The following is a 25,355-nucleotide window of genomic DNA, read 5'->3' as shown; positions in this document are numbered from 1 at the left end:
TGTACAACACTCCCATCGCAACGTTAAATTCCGTAGAAAGAAGAGTGGGGAGAGAGAAAAAGAAGAGGGGTAGGGGGTTAAGTGGGAAGGAGATCAACAGAGAACAATAGAAGGCCAAAAACAAGTTATCTACATATTTACAAAGTACCTGAGATAAGAGACAAACTAAGGTGCCTGAGCATAGCAGCAATGTATGTATACTGTGCATGATATACTTATAGACGCTAAGGTGCTTAGAGAGAAAGAGCGCAGTAATAAAAAAATAAATAAAAAAAGATTGTGCGTTATACATGGGGATTAAGGTGCAGAGGGTCAGTGCGTGTTCACCTAAGGTGGACTGACCCTGGTATAATCCGCAAGTAGCTCCATGAAGGAGAGCAACAAAAAGTAATCTTTAGCATTGACTAAAGCTTTTGCCACAAAGAGTACAATTAAAGCCCTTTCTCCTGTGTGTATCAACATGTGTTTCTTAAGATTAGCATTGACTAAAGCTTTTGTCACAAACTGTACACTTAAAGGGTTTTTTTTCCGCTGGTATGATTCCTCATAAGTCCAAGTCATTTCCTGGTATAATAATCCACAGGTGTGTTCAGGAAGAGCCAGAAAAGTCTGCAGCCAGCTGGGCAGTACCGCCTATTGTCAGGCTGCTGGAAAGGGGCTCATGCTTCATTCAGCATTCTGACAGCAGCCGGGTTAAAACTATTCCAGAACCTGGTGGTGGAACTCTTGATACTGCGATAGGTCCCCTTGCCCGGTCGCGGTCGTTGTAGGGTTCTGAACAGTCTGTGACTAGGGTGGTACTTGTCCTTGATGATGCGCTTGGCTTTGACCACGCACCGCTTCTTGTACAGATCCTGAAGCGCTGGGAGGTCGCTTCCCATTATCCGCTCTGCCGATCGCACTACTCGCTGTAGGTTGATCTTCTCTCGGGCAGTGCAGTTCCCGTACCAGGCCGTGATGCAGCCTGTTAGGACGCCTTCAACCGAACTGTTGTAGTACAGCTTGAGGATGCGCTGTCCTACTCCAAGCTTATTCAGGCGGCGGAGCCAGTACAGTCTCTGCTGAGCCTTTTTCTTCACGTGTGTGGTGTGCGTCTCCCACTTAAGGTCCTCCTCGATGTGTACTCCGAGGAACTTGAACTCGCTGACCCTTTCCACTGCAGCACCGTCGATGAGGATGGGCGCATGGTCTCTCCGCGGCCTCCTGAAGTCCACGATCAGTTCTTTGGTCTTGTCGACGTTGAGAGCGAGGTTGTTCTCCCGGCACCAGAGCGCCAGTGAGTTGATCTCGTCTCTGTAGTCAGACTCGTCGTTGTTTACGATTCGGCCTATCACTGTCGTGTCGTCCGCGTACTTTATGATGGTGTTGGAGACATGTGTGGCTATGCAGTCATACGTGTACAGGGAGTAGAGGAGAGGGCTCAGCACGCATCCCTGGGGTGCTCCGGTGTTGAGGGTCAGGGGGTCAGATGTGATGCTGCCCATTCTCACCACCTGATGTCGGTTGGACAGGAAGTCCTGTATCCAGTCGCACATGCTTGGGTGTAGCCCTAGGTCTCTGAGCTTTTTGTCAAGTATTGCTGGGACAATGGTGTTGAATGCTGAGCTGTAGTCCACGAACAGCATACGTACATATTTGTCCTTCAGCAGCTTGTTGTCCATGTGCGAGAGGACGGTGTGGAGAGCCATGGCAATAGCGTCGTCGGTGGATCTGTTTTTGCGGTATGCATACTGCCACGGATCCAGCGAGGCAGGTAGCGTGGAGCTGATGTATTCCCTCACCAGTTTCTCGTATCATATATCATATAGCTGTTAAAATGTATCGTTCTACCCCTAAAATATACCTAAGCATATCTCTACTGTAGAAAGACATGATGTTCTCTGTCGGGAGAAAATGCCACCTGAAAGATGTCACAGTGATTATAAGACAGACTGACTGACTGACTGACTGACTGACTGAACAATCAAATGACCGGACTGGTTGGTTATTGACTGACTGACAGACAGACTGACTGAATACTCATTGCTTCCATAATCTCCAGGGTTTGAGTCAGCCACCAATACAACACAATTGCTGTGTTTTTCTTAAAAGTTTTTTTTTTAATTGTCCAATTAGTTCTGCTGGTTGGTCTATTCTCCTATAGACTAATCTTTTGTTATTCATTGGTCATTAGACCAAATCGGCTGCCGATTCTCCATTTCAATGCACTGATACACAACAGAGATAAGCACTGTTCTCCTTTGTAACAAAAAAGTTATTTGAATTTCATCTTTGGTTCTAAATTAGAGGAAAAATGAAAGAGCAGGAAAGTACTTTGAAGTTTTGTTTTTTTCCCCTATCGCTTTCAAGCTTGAATTATTGGCTTATTACTGTTGTAACTTAGTTTCCACAACTATGGCTTTTAGTGTTGGTGTTCAGAGCAAACCTTGTGTGCTCAAGACTCTTATTATTATAAAGGAGCCCCCACATTTAATAGATACCTTAACCCCATGACAGAAATGCAATGAAGAAACCAAACAAAGCACCCACATACTCACACACACCACAAGAGATTGTATTCTAGTATTATAGTTTTACCACTTTCAACCTCATTTTCTTAATTCGCCCCATGGAAATGCAGGTTCCACACAGAGATTCCAGACTAATATCTACGCCAGGGGTCTTCAAAAGGGGGTCCGGGACCCCTAGGGGGTCATCAGAGCTACTATAGGGGGTCCCCCAATTCTTTGTGTGATAGGATTTCGTTTTTTTTACATTAACCACTTGAACCCTAGAATTCCTTTTCTGAGGGGAACATTAGCCGAAAATAGCAGAGCTTCTTGTAGATCGGCTATTTTTGGCAAAGAGGCTATAGATGTAGAGGGGAAAAAAAGAGCAGACTAAGTAAAAAAGAACATTTAATCTGAAACACAATTTTATACAATATAGAGTAGGGGGTCCCTGCTTCATCTCTCTCTCTTGTTTTTGGAAACAGCGAAAACAGACAATTTACATTACAAGCTTGTAATGCGAGTTGTAGATATAAGGTATGTATATATAATAGGCTACATACGCTACAGGTTTGTGCCGTACGATCAGCCTGCAGTCCCCGCCTACCCCTAACCCTGACCCTAACCTCTAGCCCTCTTTACATTAATTGGCAATTAGCATTTTTGACACTCAGCCTGATTGTAGTAGAACCAGAACGGTGCAGTGTGCCGCCACGGTGAACCATGACCCAGCGCTCTAAGGGGCTGTGAACGCCAGTCTGCCATGTATGGATATCCACACTGTGTGTGAGCACTATGGACATGATATCCACACTGTGTGTGAGCACTATGGACATGATATCCACACTGTGTGTGAGCACTATGGACATGATATCCACACTGTGTGTGAGCACTATGGACATGATATCCACACTGTGTGTGAGCGCTATGGACATGATATCCACACTGTGTGTGAGCACTATGGACATGATATCCACACTGTGTGTGAGCACTATGGACATGATATCCACACTGTGTGTGAGCACTATGGACATGATATCCACACTGTGTGTGAGCACTATGGACATGATATCCACACTGTGTGTGAGCGCTATGGACATGATATCCACACTGTGTGTGAGCACTATGGACATGATATCCACACTGTGTGTGAGCGCTATGGACATGATATCCATACTGTGTGTGAGCACTATGGACATTATATCCATACTGTGTGAGAGCACTATGGACATGATATCCACACTGTGTGTGAGCACTATGGACATGATATCCACACTGTGTGTGAGCACTATGGACATGATATCCACACTGTGTGTGAGCACTATGGACATGCTATCCACACTGTGTGTGAGCACTATGGACATGATATCCACACTGTGTGTGAGCACTATGGACATGATATCCACACTGTGTGTGAGCACTATGGACATGATATCCACACTGTGTGTGAGCGCTATGGACATGATATCCACACTGTGTGTGAGCACTATGGACATGATACCCACACTGTGTGTGAGCACTATGGACATGATATCCACACTGTGTGTGAGCACTATGGACATGATATCCACACTGTGTGTGAGCTAGAGGTCTTCACGGGTCAAATATAAATATCCAAACCCAAATGGACCCGTGAAAATTTTACCCGGAACCGAATGGACCCGGCCTATGGTCCAATATGAAGGACCGATACCCGAATGGACCCGCGGGAAAAAAACCCGTAACCGAATGGACCCGGCCTATGGTCCAATATGAAGGACCGATACCCGGATGGACCCGCGAAAAAAATACCCGAAACCGAATGGACCTGGGCATTATTAGAAATTGAGAACCGGACCCGAACAGCACCGAGAGCTGTCGGAAACCGACCCGTATAGAACCGTGACATACAAGAGCCGAACCCGTACATAACCCGAGCCTCCGAAAAACCCGAATGCAAAATAGTTTGCCAACGTCATTAGTACAAGTTGTCCAGCGTTAAATAAGATTTGTTTCATACTTACTTACCTAAATGCTAACGTAGCCTCCGTGGTTGTGATGTATAATCCCAGTCAATGCTCATTCGACAGCTATACAAAAATAAATCCACGTTCTAGATGTTTGTAATCCTTCTTCATTGCCAACTATAATCCACATAAATGTCTAATGTTAAACCACATTCAATGTTGTTTAACATTATAATTGGCTTTGGAGTTTCCATTGTGCTTTGCAGAGTATACCGGTAACAACATGCTATGATATTAACTCGACTATTTTACCATTTTAACCATTAACCAAAGCGTTACGTTAATCGACAATATTTGATATAACTGGTGGGTCAAATATGTCCAAGGATTGGTCGGTGATGTCATATCAGATCGCCGAAGAATCCTTGCTATTTTTAAAACAACATGGCATAGCGTCCGTCGCTACTTCCTTGTTGCATAGTGACGTCACTGTCGAATCCTTGGTATCTTTGTCCTAGACTTTCAACGTGTGTGTCGATGATCAGCGCCGTTAATATTGCGCTGTAGTCTTTGCTCGTGGTTGTGAAACACTAAACAGGATTATTATTTCATGTCAACATTCAAGTACAACTATCAGAAGATGTAACTCAGGTAAAGTAATGCGCCACTCTGCAAGTTTAACTAAAGTTTTCCACCTGTCCAAAGTTATTTACAGACAGAGCCTTCGGTCAAGATCAAGAAGATCATCAAGGCTAATACAGACATATGTTTTAATCATCCTATCCTTGTTAATATATCGCCATTTAGGTCAATGATATAACATTATGTAGTGATAATATAAATAGCAGCCAGTTATTGACTGCGTCACTGCCAGTCTGTCTTCTTCTGAGCGACCTCCCTCCCTCCACTCGGGTATTAATGGAACCGTCCATCTCACAGTCTGAGCCCCGAGACCTACCGCTCGCCGGGTCCACTCGGGTATTAGTGGAACCGTGCATTTCACAGTCTGAGCCCCGAGAAACCCGCTCGCCGGGTCAACTCGGGTATTAGTGGAACCGTGCATTTCACAGTCTGAGAACCGAGACCCGAGACGGACTGTACCGGCTCGACCCGGAGTCACTTGTTGTGAATGGACCCGTGACCGAACGAGACCCGAGACGGACTGTACCGGCTCCGACCCGGACCCGGAGTCACTTCTTGTGAATGGACCTGTGACCGAGCCGGGTACGGGTCGGATCCCGGGTATTTCGGGTTACATGCCTAACCCGACGACCTCTAGTGTGAGCACTATGGACATGATATCCACACTGTGTGTGAACACTATGGACATGATATCCACACTGTGTGTGAGCACTATGGACATGATATCCAATCATATCCATAGTGCTTGTCTCCCTTGTTACTTGTCTCTAATTGTAACGTACTTCAGTGGCGCTCCCAGAAAGTACATTTAGGGCAGGCGAGATTTTTTTTCTCTACCCGGGGGGGGGGGGGGGGGGTACTCGGGGAAAAATCTCGGGGGGAAATCTCGGGGGAAACAAGTTAACAACAACAATACACTGACTACAAAACGTTAATAAAAACAATATGCAAGTATAATAAATCAATCAATTATTAAGCAGTGGTCTCTTCATGTTGTTACAGTAGTTTCATGGCTCAAGCTGCTCTCAGACTCAGAGCCCCTTTTATGCGAGGTGAGTAGCCTACAGGTGATGGCCCAGACCCCCAGCTGACTCTCCTGGCACCCCATGAAAATATAAAGGCACACATTTGCATCACTATAGGCGATTGGCTGCGACGAGGAGGTCCAACGGCCACTATTCTCTTTGGATTTTTTTCACTGCCTGTTTTTCAGTCTTTTACTTTATTTTCTAGGGGAGGCTAGATTTTAGTTGGGCAGGCGGCCGCCTGCCCTGCCTCTATGGTGGGTACGCCACTGACGTACTTGTCTCCCTTGCTGCGGGCGATGCTGATGAGCTTCTCGATGCCTCCGGCGTCCCTCAGGGCCTTGGTGTTCTCCATGTTCTTGGTGATGACCTCGTGCAGAGCGCAGCAGATGGCGGTGATGGTGTCGTCCGACATGGTCTTAGACACCAGGCCGCCGTTGTTGTTGGCCCCGCCCCCACCGCCGCCACCCCCTCCTCCTCCGCTGCTGTTGTTGTTGTTGCTGCCGCCGGGCAGGCGGTGCACCAGGTCCCTCATGGCGTATTTACCTGAGGGAGGAGATGGGAGGGTGAGAGAGAGAGGGAGATTGTGGGGGGGGGAGAAGGAGAGAGGTGGAGAGATGAGAATAAAGTCCTATAAAATAGCCGATCTATACGCTCACAACATGTCGCATCGGCTATTTCCAGCATGTACGGTTATCCACTTGAACCCCAGCATGCCTATTTTCTTTGAGACACATTATACGGGTATTTAGGGGCGTGGCCGAATCTGCCATTACTTTTTCGGGTGAAACAACAACAGCTTTCAACATTGGAATTCCACTACGGAACGTACACGTTGTTACATTTTATGGGTTTATTTCATCAGAGAGCAACATAGTGGTGAAGTATAGTAGTGCAGGTCATTGCAACAACCACCGATCTTGTGAAAAATTTAAACGGGACCGCAAAATATTCTAAACGTTCCGCGATTCTGCCAATAATAACATTCTTTGAGACACATCCGAGTTTTTGCCGGTCCAAACAAAGGCATCACGTGACGTTGATTCTCTTCCCCTATTCGCTCATACTAGGACATGACGTATGTGTAGGCAGAAGAATTCTGGGGGGGACCTCCATGTCGCAATAGCCGTTCAATCAGAAACACTCACGTCAAAGTAGATAAAGAACCATTTATTGCCACAAATGGAATACAGTTAAGCTTGGCGTTAAAGCTCCGCTCTTGGGAGAATATTTTCTGAATTTTGTCGAAGTAGCCTGCTAAGTATATATTCAGGAAATGCTTAAGCAAATCCCCCATAAGGATATATCAACAATAAGTACATAGACATATTAGTTAGAATTAGCAGATATACATGATAATCACAAGTATTTGAGCCTATGCAAGACTCTAAACAAGCAGATATACATGATAATCACAAGTATTTGAGCCTATGCCAGACTCTAATCAAAAGGTGGAGGCTGGGGTGGAGGAGGAGCTAGCAAAATGCATTGGTTCAGCGACCAAGAAAGACCTAGAATATGAAGCCGTATTTAAAGGAACCTCTTTGCTAATGCGTGAGCTGTGATTGCAGTATGAGTGTGTGGCGTAATGACCAGCTGAGCTGTGAATGGGGAATAGAAAGCTGATGTTCACATCAGCTGACTGACCGCTGGTTACAGCTTTGGCGTGCAAGACTTCTGTGTCCTGCATGAACTAACGCTATGCTTCATTTATTGCGACATGTAGATCTGCCATTTTTGCCGAATGTTTGCCGAGAGGTTTGGTGTAGACGCCGGTGAAAAACGGTCCTCAGTGCAGTTGTAATTCAACTCCGTTTCAATAAGACTAGAGGGTTTAAAGGGTATACTGTAGTACATCGGACTTATGGCTCCTTAAGGCTCCTGTATGTGCAGAAGGAAAAGCTCCCAACGTTGACATGGTGGGGGGGGGGCGGGGTATTTGAGGATACGATGACATCAGCTGTCATATATCACATCTTGACACAATTTCCTCATACAGGGAGCGAGGAATCAAGGGCAAGACTCTTTGTTCTAATGCCCTGCAGTGGTATCACGCACACACACATGCATGCACGTTGCACACATGCATGCACATGCACACGCACACACACACACACACACACACACACACACACACACACACACACACACACACACACACACACACACACACACACACACACACACACATGCGCGTGCACACATTTACTTTGCTCCGCGCCACAAACCTCAGACTGTGCAGAGAGAGAGAGAGAGAGAGAGAGAGAGAGAGAGGAGAGGGAGGCTGGCAGTTTGTTGCTATGGGGACGGGAAGCCCACAGCAGGCAGCAGTTTATTGCAGATGTCATATCAATACTACTATTTATTCTGATGAGCAGGAAACCAGTTCAGTAACTGGTCACAATCCTCTGCATGACATCATGTACAGCAGTGGTTCTCAAACTTTTTCATCTTAAGGACCCCCAAATTGACACTTATTAGCCCGCGGACCCCCATTTGAAAAGATAAGCCAGGGACCCCCATAAGAGAAGATTTTTACGGCTCTAGCAGTGATTCTCAACCATTTTAATTTCAAAGACCCGCAGTTTGACATGCATTAGGCTACGGACCCCCATTTAATGGCATTTCTATCTCTGGGACCCCAATTTATTTTGTAAAACCAATGTTAATGTAACTCCGAGAGTGTACAAATGGAACCAAATGGACCCGTTAGGGTCCATTTGGTTCCATTTGTACACTCTCAGAGTTACAGACCCAATAGGGTCCATTTGGTTCCTAACTATCCATCATTTAGCTGGGGACCCCCTGGAACTCCCTCAAGGACCCCTGGGGGTCCCCGGACCCCACTTTGAGAACCAACGATGTACAGGAAACCAGTTCAGTAACTGGCCTCAATCCTCTTCAAGCTCAAAACGTTACTGCTTTCATGTTACTGATTAGAGGCAACTTTAAATTATTGTAATCAGTTCATTATTTCCTAAGCAATGGATGAATAAAACTGAAGTGTGTAATTTGGAGAGCATGGCATCGCGTGCAGCACAAACTGTCTTCTTTGAATAGACTATCATCTTATATAAACACAATTGACACAAGGAATTGACACTCACTTCTGCTGATTATAGGAAAATTAGAATCACAGAGATTTAATTAAGAGAGAGGAAGACCTCGAATGTTGTGCCGTTGTGCGCAGCGTTGCCAGCTTCTGTGAGAGAAACAAGCAACGAGGTCTAGGAAAACAAGCCCAAAAGAAGCGACCATGTGCCACATGAGCGCTTTAAACATTATACATCAGCTATTTGAAAATAGCAGGTGTACAAGCTCACGTACAACGCGTCACATGCTTGTAGATCTGCTATTTTCAAATAGAATCTTGGGGGAAAATTATAATAAGCAGACCTGGCAACACTGGACCTGGCAACACTTTCCCAAACGTGTGTGGGCAAGATAGTAATTTTAGGGAAAGCGCAACAACACGTCCACGGCCACACCTCCAGGTCGGCATAATGAATAGCGGGTATAGCGGCCGCAGGATACCGTTCAGGGACAGTGCCAGCTCCCATGTGCGTAATTCACGGGCAGCGGGTAATGCCAACGGGTAAGGCACCGGCAAGAATAGGGCCCTTTGTCTTGCCGTACCTTTGTGCTGTTACAAAGCAAATTCAATCCAAACTGACCAATGAGCTCCTTGTTCCTGACGTCCAGGGCCATGTTCCTCAGGGCGGTGGCCACAGCACACACCACCCTGTCGTTGTCTATCCTCAGCAGCTCCACCAGGATGGGCAGACCCTTCTCCTTACGCACCGCCGCACGGATGTACACCGACCACTAGAGGGAGCCAGCCAGGGAGGGACGGAGACGGGAGAGAGGAAGAGGAATAATAAATAACAACAATAATAATTAATAGCTGCAATAGTAAGTACAATCTAAAAAAAAAAGATTAGCTATTAGTTAATATTTCGTCCCTGGTCTAGTAGAAACCTCATATGTCCAAAACTGTGACTTTTTCAGGATTCGATTTCAAAAGTAGCAGATTTACAAGGTCAAAACTCGCGCCACGTTTCGAGCTTGCAGATCTTCCACTTTTACATGTAGATGCTCTCTGTGTGAAGCTGTAGTATGATCAAGTAACCTCATGCGTCACAAGACTTTCCACCTCGGAGGAAAGCCTGGTATTCGTTCCAACTGGCCTGTGTGATCCGCTCTAGACCACCCCTACTGGAAAAAAACAACAACGTTTTTTTCTGCTTTTTTTGTTCGTTTCCCCAATCCCCATTAACACATTGAACGCCAGAGGTTAATCTCATAATGTACCTACCAGTGCCAAGCTCTTTTTGTTGTTTTTTTGTTTTTTTCATGTCGTCATAGCCCCCGCTAAATCCGTTTAAAATCCGCGTTCATTTGGTTCGACACAAACACGGGATCCGTGAAAAACAAAAACAAAAAACTGCGAGCCGATCCGTGCCTCCATTTTGAAGTTACATGCGAGAATGTTAGACAGGACGATGCGGTGAGGAAAACCACAAGGGAGATAAATCGATTCTAAGCTGATGCCTAGACAGGAAACGGATGCGAGCGAAAAAAACGGAACAAGTATTATTCCGTTTCCGGTCGGCCCCGGAACCGGAAATGGGTCGAAAAAAATTCCGGAAAGTGCACTTTTTCGATTTAACATGGGAAATGCGAGTCGCGTAGATCTACGCGACTGGCACGCTGCGGCTTTAAATCGGTTTGCGTAGATCTACGCGACTGGCACGCTGCGGCTTTAAATCGGTTCGCGTAGATCTACGCGACTGGCACGCTGCGGCTTTAAATCGGTTCGCGTAGATCTACGCGACTGGCAGTCAATGTGTTAAAATGATGAATCGAGTATAACTACTAGTTTAGTCTCACCAGTCGCTACGAGTTGGAATAAAGGATGGATATACCAAACATACTATTCCTATAAGCTAAACTACGCCGCATCAAGGGTTTTTATTGGGTAGGCCCTAAAATGATGATGTCCTTGATCGCGGGGAATTATTTTGGGTGATACCGGCACCCTTGGTCCCTCCCGGCCACTTGATGATGCGACTGATGACGTAAAGTTATTTCCGCTCCCGACCAGACCAGAAACCCGCAAATGGTTTTGATCCCAGGCTAATGATCAGGTAGGGCATCAATTTATGAGAAAACACAAACAAAAAAAAATATATGGAGGTTAAGGATATATTAAGAGGTTTCTGCCCGACAGCAACGATTTGCTCTTCCCAATGTAGGGTATGTATGTACATTAGTCACAGCATAGACAGAGCAACCTAACTACATTGTTGGGTCGTTACCTTCCAGCTGCCTGCGGCCAGGTTCTGCAGGGCCCCCGCGGCCCCCTCCAGGGTGTCGGGGTTACTGCACTCAGACAGCAGGGTGAGGTAGGGCTTGACGATGGTGGGGTGCCATAGCATCTGAATGCCTTTAGGGGGCTCCGCCGAGTCAGGGAAGGGTCCCACTCCATCCCACTGTGTGCAAAAGAAGGTATGTCATTAGGCATGTCATTAAATAAGAAAACTGTCAGAGACTTTACAAAATATTTGAACATGTTGTACACGATCACAGAGTTGGAGAGACAGGGACACCCACTCAATAGCAATGATTACTACCGGAATATAGAGCTATTTTAAAAAAAAAGTGTTTCCACTAGATGGCGCTCTTTGCTAACATATGAGTCACCATTTCATCCCCAGATGCACACAGAACATGGGATCACGTGATCCCAAGATTTACTGCTCCATTCACTTCCTGGTTAACGTATCTCGCCTCCTGTGTTTTACTATGTATTTTTGGCGATCCATGCTATTTTCAACGGCCTATAACAAGCAAACGGTGACATTTATTTTTCCCCAGAAGCACAGTGAAACCCCCCATTATTAGCAAGGATCAATCGATCATAATGGAGATAAATATTCTGTGACTACTTACTACGAAGAAAATCTAAAAATTGCAGGCAGTGGATGATATATTTATTTATTCTGGCAGTGAATGAGTTAAAAGAAACAACAAAAACAATAGAATGAATTCAATCAGTAAGGTGCCGGTGTTCTTCAGCTTCCTGGGAGAAATGTTAATTCATTTTAAATTCTGTCAGTGTAATTAACTGATCATTATAATCATCATTCATGCAGACTAAATGTGTTATGAGTCCACTGGGTTTTCAAAAGTTCACTGAGTGTATAAACAAACCGTTGCTGTCGGGGTGGAAACCAAAACTGTTACTTTTTTATTATTATTTTAGAAATAGTGAAGAAGAGAAAAGCTTGTAGATCGACTATTTTCACTCCTTGTGTGTGACACTCTTGTATGATTCAGTAGGGCATTCATTTACATAAAAGTCGACATATGGTGACACAGGGTTTCTGTCCTGACAGCTAAGATATCAAATGTTATATCTGATGGTAAATTATGTGAAAGAATAGCAGACCTCTGGAGCAAATGAATGTCTTTAGAAGTTTGGGGACGTATATATATACTAGTATGGAGCACCCAAAGTATGTACAGTTTGGGTTATGTGCTGTGCACAAACAGTATATCAGGGATGGAAAGTGACTTTGGACTTGATACCTGCAACAGTTCCAACACACGCGCGCGCGCGTCCCGTCGCTGTGGACCCACAGCAAACAGAGACACCCGCTCATAAACAGTTCCAACACACACACACACACACACACACACACACGTGCGCGACCCGTCGCGAAACCACAGCACGCACGCACGCACGCACGCACACACACACACACACACACACACACACACACACACACACACACACACACACACACACACACACACACACACACACACACACACACACACACACACACACACACACACACACACACACACACACACACACGGCCGGACCCGCGCACGCGTCCGGCCTGTCCTGCGCGCAGCCTGTCGCGCAGTATGCAGTTTGACCATTCATCCCATAGCTTCGGGCGCTATAACCATGGCGACGATAGCTCCCATAGCCCAAACTTTGATGTTGACATAAAAGTGCTAATAAACAGCTTACATTTTGGGAAAGTTAAAAACGGGCGACATTATTTGGTGCATATGCTAATGGCCAATGGCCGTGTGCAAATTCAGATCAATTGCTCCAGCCATTGAGGAGAACCGGGCGGGACAGACAGATCCTGTCCACAGAGGTTTCCTTAATTATATTTAGGATAAAAAAGAGAAAAACATAAAGACTTAAACAGTATGATTGGGGTCTGGACACCCTCTGAAAAAAAACATGCTACAGTATGATACAGATTTGCACTTTGAAAATCTAGATCAAAAGAAGAGCAGAGATGAAGTTGTGCCCTTTCAACATGGCTATTAGTAGACCCAGATGAAAGGGAATGGAATATATACTCCTTGTTTAACACACAGATCTGCAATTTATTTCATGTTCAGTCTTAAAGGGCTTGACTTTAAAGACCTTAAAAAAAGAAGAAGCATATTTTAACTTTTGTTGAGCTTGTCACAACTCAACACAAACCCATTCTGACCTTTAAATGAACTTTTAAAACAAGCTGAAAATTAAATTCAGAATGAATTATGAATTATGTATATGAATACTTTCATCAGAGCTCGAACAAAGCCGGCTGCAACATTTTAGAGAGAAAAACCCTAAGAAAGAAAACATGTTCCTCTTGAGAGTTGTATGATTAGATTTAGATAGTTTGGTATCTGTATAAAATGTGCACTAAATGCTGAAGGGTACACCCAGAAATCGCATGATCACAACAACAAAAAAGCTATGCACCTTCAACTCATGTTAAAGGATTTATTAAAGTCAAATGTTCTCGGATTTCTGTTGTTTTCTGCTTGTTTTTCAAAAGACAGACAAGCCACATTCAAATGGCTATAGCTCTGGAATGGAGGTCAATCCAAAAAAAAAAGTGACGTTCCACTGCGTTCCAGGTCTTAATGCGTTTAATGAGCCGATCTCCGTGAGGACGGCGGTCACGGAGAATATTCTCTGATTTTTTAAAGGCACAGTAAAATCGGCGTTTTCGTTGGCAAAGGGGACCGGAGACGGATGAATTCATTCATTAATTAATTCCTGGCAGTGAATGAGTTAACATTTAGCTTGGCACGGTTAGTTAGGGAAAGTTAGTCAAATTTGTGACCAATCTGGACAATACATTTAGCTAACTTTCCCTAATTAGGTCTCCTCTCGTCTCCTCTCCTAGTCCCTGTCTGTGACGATGCCACCTGAGCTGACATCTATCACAGGCCTCCATGTTTTAGAGAGTTACACCCATTAGAGAAAGACCTCTCATCATTACATCATGTCCTCATTTCAACCACCTTCTCCTACTCTACTTCTTCTCTTCATGTCTGTAACAGTGTTGATTTTGACAGTAAACTTTGATTTCGTTTTTAGTAATATTCTTTTGAATAAAATTCCATACAATTTTAGTCATCTGAAATGTTTTCGTTTTTGTCTAGTTTTAGTCGACTAAATCCACAGTTGATTTAGTCGACTAAAATGTGTTTTGGCGGTGCCTTGATGGCGTCGTAATGGCTGATTTTACACTTGGTCGCATGCTGAAAATAGCAGATCTACAAGCTCACAACGCGTCGTAGCGCGACGCGTTGTGAGCTTGTAGATCGGCTATTTTCAGAGCGCAACACCCGAGCACAACCAAACATAAAATGACTTGTCTTTTAGTTCTACTGGATCTCTTCTCCACTAGTCCCTCACTAACATTTTAGTCTAGTTTTTATTTGTTGACGAAATTGTTTGCCCACTGCCAGAGATTTTTCATTGAAAAAAAAAAGTATTCAGCCGAGATACAGAATTTTTAAGTTTTAAGTTAACAAGGAAGTGGATGGGAGTCTAGATCTTCGAAAAATCATATCTCCTTGGTCTTTGGGTCAAAAAAAAAAAAAAAAAAAAAACGTGCTTGGCAAAATTGGTTAATTACGTTTTTGGCAGGGAGTCATCATAGCTTAGTTTTTATTTTGTTTTTATGTCTTTTTCGTCAGTGAAAAAAGGTAGTCGACCAACATTTTTCGTCATAGTTTTAGTCGACAAATTCAACACTGGTCTGTAATGATGCCACCTGAGCTGACATCTATCAGAACCTCCATGTTTTAGAGAGTAGGTTACACCCAGGGAAAGACCTCTCATCATTACAGCATGTCCTCATTTCACTCGCTTCTATTCATGCGCTATTCTCCTTTCCTGTCATTTCTTTTCTCCTTCCTTTACTCTACCTTTCCCCTCCTCCCCTCTCCAATCCTCCCATCTCCGGTCCTCATCTCCTTTCTTTACCTCGTCTCCCTCGTTTTTTCTCACCCTTTTCTACTAATCGTTCGTTATGTGTCATAAAGTGTTTACAATTCAGGAAATGGCGATAAAAAATAACTTGTGTTCCAATGGGAGTAATTATGATTTAGTCACCAGCCTCATGTTAATACTTTTCATCGGCTAAATATTTATGAAAACCCACAGACAGGCATAACTATTTCCGAATAGCCCCGATCTACAACCTCACAGCAACACATCACACCATGGCTATTTCCTAGGGGTGTGCCGATATATCGTCCCGCGATATATCGCGATACGTTTTCGCGACGATATGTATCGTTTTGGAAAAAAAAAATATCGTTTTTTTTTTTTTTTTTTTTTTTTTTTTTTTTACAATCATAATAATCAGGCATGCAAACGGCCCCGAAGTGAAAAGAGTGACAACATGTTTTTTTTTTCGGGTCAGGTGTCATACTATTTGGATTCAAAACGGCTATTGTAGCTGAAAAGCTACAAGTTTGCATGTCTGAATAATGCAAAAACAGAATTATTTGTTTGCATTTTCTTTTTTTCTCCTCCATATATTTTCATAATAAAAAAAGTGCGTATCGTATCGTATCGAAATCGTATCGAAGTTGTGAGCCAAATATCGTATCGTATCGTTTCGTGAAATTAGTGTATCGGCACACCCCTACTTTTCCACTATACAGTACATTTGAGCGACGCTCTCAAAATGGGGAGATACAAGGTTTCTGCCCGACAGTTACTGTACGTAACATACCGTGCTCCCCTGTCACTAGTTCATGATAATCACCCACAGCTGCACTGAAGTGGAATGGAGAGAGAGAGAGAGAGAGAGAGAGAGAGAGAGAGAGAGAGAGAGAAGGAGGGAGGTAATGGGTTATGATTATGGAGGGGTATGAATTGGCCCATATTCCATGCTGATCCCGAGGTTGGGTTTTAAGATTCCTTGGTCTGGTTTGGTTCTGCTTGGATGCACGTAGAGCTGGAGTGTTCAGCTGAACAGACAGTCATCAAAACCACCTCCGTCTTCCATTTACTCCTTTTCTCTACTTTCTTCCTGCACTTCCTCTTTGCTCTAATACTCCCCCTGAATGAGAATTTATACATTTCTGCTGCTTGACGAGGAAAAATGTCCAAAAAAACTAAAGCATGTGAAGCTAACGAGTACATCTATCCCTGTTGGTTCTCAACCTGTGTGCCCATGTTTGCCTATTTTCACAGAATGCTCTTCTTTTATGACACGCCCAGAATATGGTCGCTGTAGGCCAGGGTTCCCCAATTAGTTTTCCCCAAGGGCCAAATTATGTCTAGGCTAGGGTACCAAGCCGAGGGCCACACAACCTGCGAACAGATTAGGGCTTGGTTGTTAGTTATTATTGGTTGTGGTACTCATAATTTAGCCCTGGGATTCGTCTGTTTTTTTTAGGTTTTCTGACCTCAGTTACACACCCAAAAAAAAAACTGAACTTTGAACATTCAGTGGATTTCCTGTGGTCTGGGGTTTTCGGAATAATTAGGCTCAGAAAAGTGCTGTGATTGGCCCGTGGACTTTGATGTCAAAGTCCATTAACCCCGCCCCCTACCCGCAGAGTAGAGGCGATGATTGAAAGGCAAAAACAGCGACACCCTCAGGCAAATAGGTTTTCTTTTCATTGCAGCTGAAAAGGTTTTGAAACACTGAGAGAAAAAAACACGTGCCATGGCTCACTGGAGTGGATTTTTCAGTTAAAACCTTTTAATACACGTTTGAAGGACCATGATAAAGACTTAATGTTTCGTAGAAACCAGCATGTCATGAAACCTTTACATCCTGTGCTGAGGGTCACACAAGGAAATAATGCACTCTTGAAAGTTGAAACTAAATAAGTTGAGAACCAACCATTTATTTGGTTGTTACGGTGTGCTTGAAAAGTCTGCATCTTCAGCAGCTAGTGATGGCGTTAAGACATTGGTAACCGGTTAACACATCAAGTGCCCAGAGTTTTTTTTTAAAAACAGGGTACATCCAGTGCCAGCGTTCTTACAGTACGTTTTAACAGCGGGCGACTCTCGGGCGATCGCCGGGCGACATCGTCCAAAAGATAAAGAAAATCCATCTTTCATCGCCCCCCGCCCACTTCGCCCTATCGCCAGTAGTTGTCGGCTCTCATAAACATATAATGCACTTCCGGAAAATACTATCCTGAATCGCCCGCTGTTAAAACGCACCGTTACCGTTTACGCCGATCTGTTTAGAGCTGTAGAAGCCTCCACGAGGACCCCGGATGTAAACAAGGGGTGTCTGGGCGATGCTCGGGGGTCCTGGAACAATAATATTTCTAACGCGATCCGCCATTGCAGAGTGATCGCCCGTCGAAAATGACTTGTTTTCACCACTGTAAAAAGATATGGAGATATGGACCTTTTTCTCAAGATCATATCATTGGAACGGACGGAAGGTATTCCATTTTACAGGGTCCTCGGATCATTCCTAAGTTGCGCCCCATGTGGGAAAAAAATAAATAATAATTAAACATGTAGATCTACGTTAATGGCACTCGACGGGTGTATTTGCAAACACGTAGATCTACGTGTTTGGCACTCAATGTGAAGACATGCCACGCCATCTATGGACCTCGCTGAACCGTCTGCGCACTGGAGTCGGGCGCTTCAAGTCTTCTATGAAGAAGTGGGGCCTAACGGACAGTGCAGCATGCGAGTGTGGCGAGCCTGAACAGACTGCCGAGCACATTATCACCGGCTGCCCCCTATACAGCCCACCCTCAGAAGCTGGTCTTTTCGACTTAGGACCAGAGACGAGGGCGTGGCTGCAGGACACTGAGTTGGCCATCTGATGATATATGAAAGAAGAAGAAGGCACTCAATGTTAATACTAACGGTTAATGGTTAACCGTAAAAATGATGGAGCAATGATGCACTTCCAACACCCAAGTCCACTTTGTGGACACACTTGTGTATTTTCAGGTGATCTAACCGACTGAAACTCTTGTTACACTGTTTACAGTAGAAAGGTTTTTCTCCAGTGTGAATACGCTGGTGTCTCTTCAGGTGACCTATCTCACTGAAACTCTTGACACACTGTTTACAGTAGAAAGGTTTTTCTCCAGTGTGAATACGTTGGTGTCTCTTCAGGTTACTTAATAAACTGAAACTCTTGACACACTGTTTACAGTAAAAAGGTTTTTCTCCAGTGTGAATACGATGGTGTCTCTTCAGGTCACCTAACTCAGTGAAACTCTTGACACACTGTTTACAATAGAAAGGTTTTTCTCCAGTGTGAGTACGCTGGTGTCTCTTCAGGTTACTTAATAAACTGAAACTCTTGACACACTGTTTACAATAGAAAGGTTTTTCTCCCGTGTGGACACTCTGGTGTGCCTTCAAGTGAGAACTGCGACTGAAACTCTTGCCACACCGTTTACAGTGGAAAGGTTTTTCTCCAGTGTGGATACGCTGGTGTTTCTTCAGGTTACCTAACTGACTGAAACTCTTGCCACACCGTTTACAGTGGAAAGGTTTTTCTCCAGTGTGGATAAGCTGGTGTGCCTTCAGGTGACCTAACTGACCGAAACTCTTGTCACATTGTTTACAGATGTGAGTTTTCTTTCCTGTGTCAGTCAAATGACGTCTCTTTACTTCCGATTGCGTTGACGTCTTGGTAGACTGTCGACTACTGTAAGGTCTTGATTCTTCGGAGTTGCCTTGCTGCTGGCTCGTTGTCGGGAACAGTTGGTTCATGGTCAAAGCTGCCATGCATGGGCTGTAATGGTCCAAGAATGTAATTGATGATCTTACGATCCAGGATTGGTTTCAGGGCAATTACCAGATGAAAATCAAATGTGTGGATCTCTGCTGGAATAGGTCGTCTGTTTGGTCATGAAGGCTTCCTCAATGTCTCTCTCCATGTGTGTCATTCACAATGTGCAGTCTGGTTTTAAGCCGAGCTGATTCAAAGCTCACGCCATCATTATGTTGTCACTATATGATGTCAGCCATGCCCAAATATGGAGTTCCATGTCATTTACTGAGATAAAGTTTCAGCCCAGTCACCTCAATTATCTTCCAGTATGAAATGAACGAGCGTCAATGAGCATCAGCTGGACACACACACACGCACGCACACACACACACACACACACACACACACACACACACACACACACACACACACACACACACACACACACACACACACACACACACACACACACACACACACACACACACACACACACACACACACACACACACACACACACACACACACACCTATTGGGGAACCCTGGGGGGGTTCATGTGGTTAAATGACGCAGCTTTCATGGAATTTGTATCAACAGAGGAGACACACGCCGACAGTTAACACTCATTACTTCATCCCCTGTCCAAGGCAGCCATTTTGTCTGAGTTCTCTCTGTTATAAACAAAGGGAGGCTGAATGAAATGTTTGCCTGGCAATGGGGAACGCAAGGAAGTCAATTAAAAATATATACATATATATATATATATACATATATATATATATATATATATATGGAAATAAACTACAAGCCTGGCAAGAATACATTTTCGAAGTTCAGTATAATCGTCTTAGTCGGATGGAAACCTCCATGTGTCCAAAACTGTTATGTGTGTTGTTTGCATGTTCTCCCCGTGTCTCCTAGGGTAGGTACCCTCACAAAAAACATGTAGTAATCCTGGTCTCTATACTGCCTCCCCCTGGCCAGCCGGGGCGCCTGATGGAGGGGAAAGGAACTGGTTGGAATAACGTGTTCCTTCCACGCGCTACGTCTAACCAGGGAAACCCCCCCCCCCCCCCCTGTCAGGTGATAAGAAGCGGCCTGCTCACTCCTCATGCATTGAAGGAGGCATGAGCTCGGCTCTAGGCTCTCCCTAGGCTGGCAGAGGGAGTGTAGCGCCCAGGATTACTTAGACAATTGGCACTGGGTGAAAAAAATGGGTTACAAAATCGTGGGATAAAAACAAATATATATATATAATATAACAAATATAAATATATATAAATATATATATATATATATTCTAATTCAAAAGTAGCAAAAGTAGCAGCTACTTTGCGTGTGTCTTTTGTGTGACACTGTAGTATGATCAAGCAGGAGCGTTAATTTATGAAAAAACACAACGTGTTAGAATATGGAGATAAGAGGTTTCAACGTTATACTGGATTTACTGGACGAAAATACCTCCCACCCACACAGGCTCCATTCTGCCCAAGTTAAAACAAACAAAGCTGGATTTGTTTTCAACTGACAACAGGCTCGTCTTTCTGCCCCCAACTAAACACCAGTGGTGGAAAAAGTACTCACATTTTTTTATTTAAGTAAAAGTATCAATACTGAAATATAGAAATACTCTGTTACAAGTAAAAGTCCGGAATTCAAAATGTACTCGAGTAAAAGTACAAAGGCACTGGCATCAAAGTGTACTTAAAGTACCAAAAGTAAAAGTACTCATTATGCAGAATGTCCCATTTCAAGTTTTCAAATGTATAAAAATCTTTTATAAATAGCACATCTACAAGCTCACAATGCGTCGCGTCGCGACGCATTGTGAGCTTGTAGATCTGCTATTTTCAAATGGCCGAATGTATATAGGGCTGAAGTGGTTAATCTATGTTTTGTGATAATAATCAAAAATCGAAAAAGTGATTGAACTAGTAACTAAAGATTTCAAATAATTGCAGTGGAGCAAAAGTGCAACATTTGCCTCTGAGATGTAGTGGAGTATAGGCTACAAGTAAAAGTATTGGAAATGGGAAATACTCAAGTAAAGTACAAATACCTCAAAATTGTACTTAAGTACAGTACTTGAGTAAATGTACTTAGTTACTTTCCACCACTGCTAAACCCCCACCCAACCAGATATGTTGACAGATGACACGGAGAGGCACGCTATACGCTAATGAGACATGAGGGAAACAAAACAACCTGTTTGAAGGGGATGACGGGGTCGCGGGGTCGCGGATCGTACGCAGCGTCTGAGGTTTCTCTTTGATATGATTATTATCCCATTCACTCCGGTGAACGCATATACTGTGTCATTTTAGATTTGAGTTATAACCATTATTTCATACTTTGGGCTATTCAAAAATAGCAGATATACAAGCTCGTAGCGCGGCACACCGATTGCTACGCCACGAGCTTGTAGATCTTCCATTTAAAAAAAAAGAAGAAATGTAAATCTCAGTGTATATTTTTTAAAGCGAACATTTGTAAAATATTTTTCCCCAGAAGCAAAGATTTGAGTTACAAATGTTCGCTTTAAAAATATATATAATATATTTTTTTTATTTGAATATATTATATTCAAAATATTTGCACACATTTGCACAGATTTTTCAAAAAAATAGCAGATCTACAAGCTCGTAGCGCGGCACTCGGTGCCACGCTATGAGCTTGTAGATCTGCCATTTTTGAATAGCCAAGGAAATCAAAAAAATTACACAGATGCGTTTCCCCGGTTTCAACGGGTTATGGATCACTGTGGCCCGCCGCTAAATATTCATGACAGCTGGACGTCAACATTGACTCAGAAAAAGGAGCTCAGGCTCAAACATCATGAATTTCAAAAGAGAAAATAAAGGGACGGGATCTTCATAAATATTCATATGATGTGACTGTATACACAAGAGAGTGACGCAGAGATTAGGCAAAGCAAAGCGCACGTACGCTGCCCACAAAACGTCTAAATGATGCTGGACTACAAATGAGGAGATGCCTGCCTCATCATTCCGCTTGAATGAATGACCAAAAAAAAAAAAGAACTTGTGCAAAATGATTGATAGCGTGAAATTAAGACAAAGTCTTTTTTTTTACATTACAAGACGTTGTCATGCTTGTTGACAGATCAGTAACGCTGTTCATAGAATGGGATCTCTATGCAGAATTTGATTTCGATGTTGTCAGGTGGAAACATTGTATCTCCAACACCGTTCCTTTTTTTTATTATCATAAAAAAAAAATTAATAATAATGAAAATAGACGATCTAACAACTCGTCATGTGGCACGTTTTGAGTTCGTATATCTGCTATTTTTGCTATTTCGTAGTATATACGGCTTAAAGTGATAGTTCACCCAAAAAATGACATATTTTATATCGAGTACACACCCCATGGAGACTTGAATTCATGGAGATTTTTTGTTTTTTGTCGCATTCCTAAGCCAATAATTTGATGACCAGCGGAAAGATGCTGCTAATGTCTCCGGTCAGCACATTGTTAGAGTTGAAAGAACGAGCCCAATCGAAGGTCTCGAAGGGCGGATCCAAACCCAGCCGCCCGGATTCGTGCGGTGCTTCCTATTGCTTCACCAATCTATGTCCCCCCCTCCCCTCCCCCCCCCCCCCCCGGTCTGTGCACGGAGCACGCTGACGTCACCAAATTTAGAGCGACGCCCCTCTGCACTCTGGTTGGTTAGTCGTTCCTGCATCGTTCGCCCAGACTTTTTTTCTTTTGTAACAAAAAAAAAAGCATGGGTTTCCGAGGCTAGCAAATTATTGGCTTAGGAATGGGACAAAAAATTAAAAAAAATCAATAATGGGTTTAGGGTGTGTTAGGGTTGTGTTTACCCTACTTGTACCATGTCTCTATGTAAGAGATATTGACTGATGACTGATCTTGATTATTTTATGTCTTTTACCCATAATATGGATAATACTATAGACCTCTTAACAGACGACGTCACACTGATAAGAACCAGTATGCGTGCAACCAGTATGCGCTCAATGAAACCCATTCTGTCAGGTCTCGCTAGGACGCGCCTCACCAGCCAACACACAAGAGGGGGTCGGGGTGTGCTGAAACCAGCGCACCCCGAAACAACAGGTTGAGAATTGATTGCGTGAAACAATCATCTGTGCGTCCAGTCTCAATGTTGATAAACAAATAATTGGTCTATACACACTGTACGGTTATATTTAATTTTATAGCGTGGCACAGAACGGTCGGTCGGCTGTGTGTGTGTCCCCCAACGTTAGTGTGTCCTTGTGTGCCTCGTCTGCTGTGTCTGTTCGAGGCCAATCTGGGAACCCATCGGCAAAAAAAAATACATTTAATGTTTTTAGCTGAATCTGTCTTGAGAGATTAGTTTGCGGCTAATGTTCCAAACCACTAAACACCCATCAGTGCCAACGTTATTGTGCCCACTGGCAGTGGGCCAAAGAAGGCAATCCCCGGAATATTTTATACATTTTCAGATTTGTTTGTGTGTCTGTGCACAGGGACGTGCACAGATAGACTCTAGGTGGTGCTAGAGCACCTGCCCTTTGCCCTCTTGACCAGAAGTGCCCTTTTGAAAAAAAGGGCACTTCAGTTTACAGCAGGGGTCTTCAACACGGGGTCCGGGACCCCTAGGGGGTCCTCAGAGTTACTACAGGGGGTCTGCCAAATCTTTATGTGATATGATTTTTCTTTTTACCATAACCACTCGAAACCTAGCATCCCTTTTCTGAGGAGAACTTTAGCCAAAAATAGCCGATCTACAAGCTCACAACGCCTCGCGCTGCGAGGCGTTGTGGGCTTGTAGATCGGCTATTTTTGGCAAAGAGGTATAGGTGTAGAGGGAAAAAAGAGCAGACCAAGTAAACAAAAAAAAGTATAATTTACCTGAGCACCTGCCCCTCAAAATGTCTGTGCACGCCACTGCCAAGCTGTTAGTTAGATCCCATTTTGTTTGTAAAAAAAACAATGGCTGCCTTCCTTCTCTCTTTGTCTCCTCACCTGGTCGTGACTCTTCTTCTTCTTCTTCTTCTTGCCCCAGCATCCGGAGCTCTCCGCGTCCTTGCCCCCGGCGTCGCAGAGCAGGCCGTCCAGCTCCTCTGACCCCCCCTGCTGGCCCTGGGAGGTCTCTGCGGCCAGGCGGTACGACAGGTTCCTCAGGATGCAAACACAGTTCTCTATGGTCTGGAGGGAGGGGGGGAGGGGGGGGGGGGGGGGGGGGGGGAGGAAGAAAGAAAGGGAGTCGAGGCATTACATTTAGTTTGACTCGGTTCCACAGGTGAAAATAGCCGATCTAATAAGCTCACAACGTCTCGCAAACATGAGGCGTTGTGAGGAATTTTTTTTCGCCTCTTTCTCAGGTAATTTTTCACAAGTTTGGCCAACGTTTGACACATTTTTTTATAGTAGTTTGTTGTCAACAAACTACCATAAAAAAAAAAATGTCGATTACTTTTGACACCGTAATAGTCTTATTTTCTTTATTTCTTTATTTTCTTATATTAAAAAGGTCTTAAAAGTCCTTAAATTGTCACTTTATAAATGTGCAGATACCCTGTATACACTTATACTGTATGTTGGTTTGTTTTGCTGTTGAGTGAGAAAACAATATTGCACATTAAGATAATCATCTGGGGACCCCCCCAAAATAAGTTGGGGACCCCCCTGGGGATTCCCACCCCCAGTTTGAGAACCACAGGTCTAGACTACCTCACTACACGCACGCACACACGTATACACACACATGCGCACACACACACACACACACACACACACACACTCACACTCACACACACACACACACACACACACACACACACACACACACATGCACGCGCACGCACAGTACAATGGTAATCCTATTGTAGTGAGCGGCCATGCAGACAACAGGCTTGGAGGACCTTGATCTTGTGAAGGATTTCTGGGGATTAAACATCCAGATCTCCTTCTCTACAGGACAGACACACACTGTGACTACAAAGGAGACACACGCGCGCACGCACGCACGCACGGACACGCACACGCACACGCACACGCACACGCACACGCACACACACACACACACAGTCACAGTCACACAGTCACACAGTCACACACACATGCATATCGTTGCTGTCGGGAAGAAACCTCCTATCTCCGTATTTTAACTTAAATTAACGCCCCTACTTGATCATACTACAGCGTCACACAAAATCATCAAAAGTAGCAGATCTACAAGC

The 25,355-nt window shown here is 44.1% G+C and overlaps 1 protein-coding gene across 3 annotated transcripts in view; it reads right to left on the bottom strand.

Moving 5' to 3' along the window:
* ctnnd2b (catenin (cadherin-associated protein), delta 2b) overlaps window positions 1-25,355 on the bottom strand; it is a gene marked incomplete at both ends in the record, with an annotated part of 257,135 nt that overhangs the window by 10,067 nt on the left and 221,713 nt on the right. For all 3 annotated transcript variants that reach the window (XM_084058604.1, XM_084058605.1, XM_084058606.1), the window contains 4 exons: window positions 6,381-6,648; window positions 9,777-9,927; window positions 11,421-11,594; window positions 24,139-24,321. In XM_084058604.1, the coding sequence (XP_083914730.1) occupies window positions 6,381-6,648; window positions 9,777-9,927; window positions 11,421-11,594; window positions 24,139-24,321 (776 nt within the window). The remainder of the gene's footprint in view (window positions 1-6,380; window positions 6,649-9,776; window positions 9,928-11,420; window positions 11,595-24,138; window positions 24,322-25,355) is intronic.

The sequence above is a fragment of the Gymnoscopelus microlampas genome (assembly GCF_963454915.1).
Source record: "Gymnoscopelus microlampas genome assembly, chromosome: 5".
Taxonomy (NCBI): domain Eukaryota; kingdom Metazoa; phylum Chordata; class Actinopteri; order Myctophiformes; family Myctophidae; genus Gymnoscopelus; species Gymnoscopelus microlampas.
This window is presented reverse-complemented; position numbering and strand designations above follow the sequence as displayed.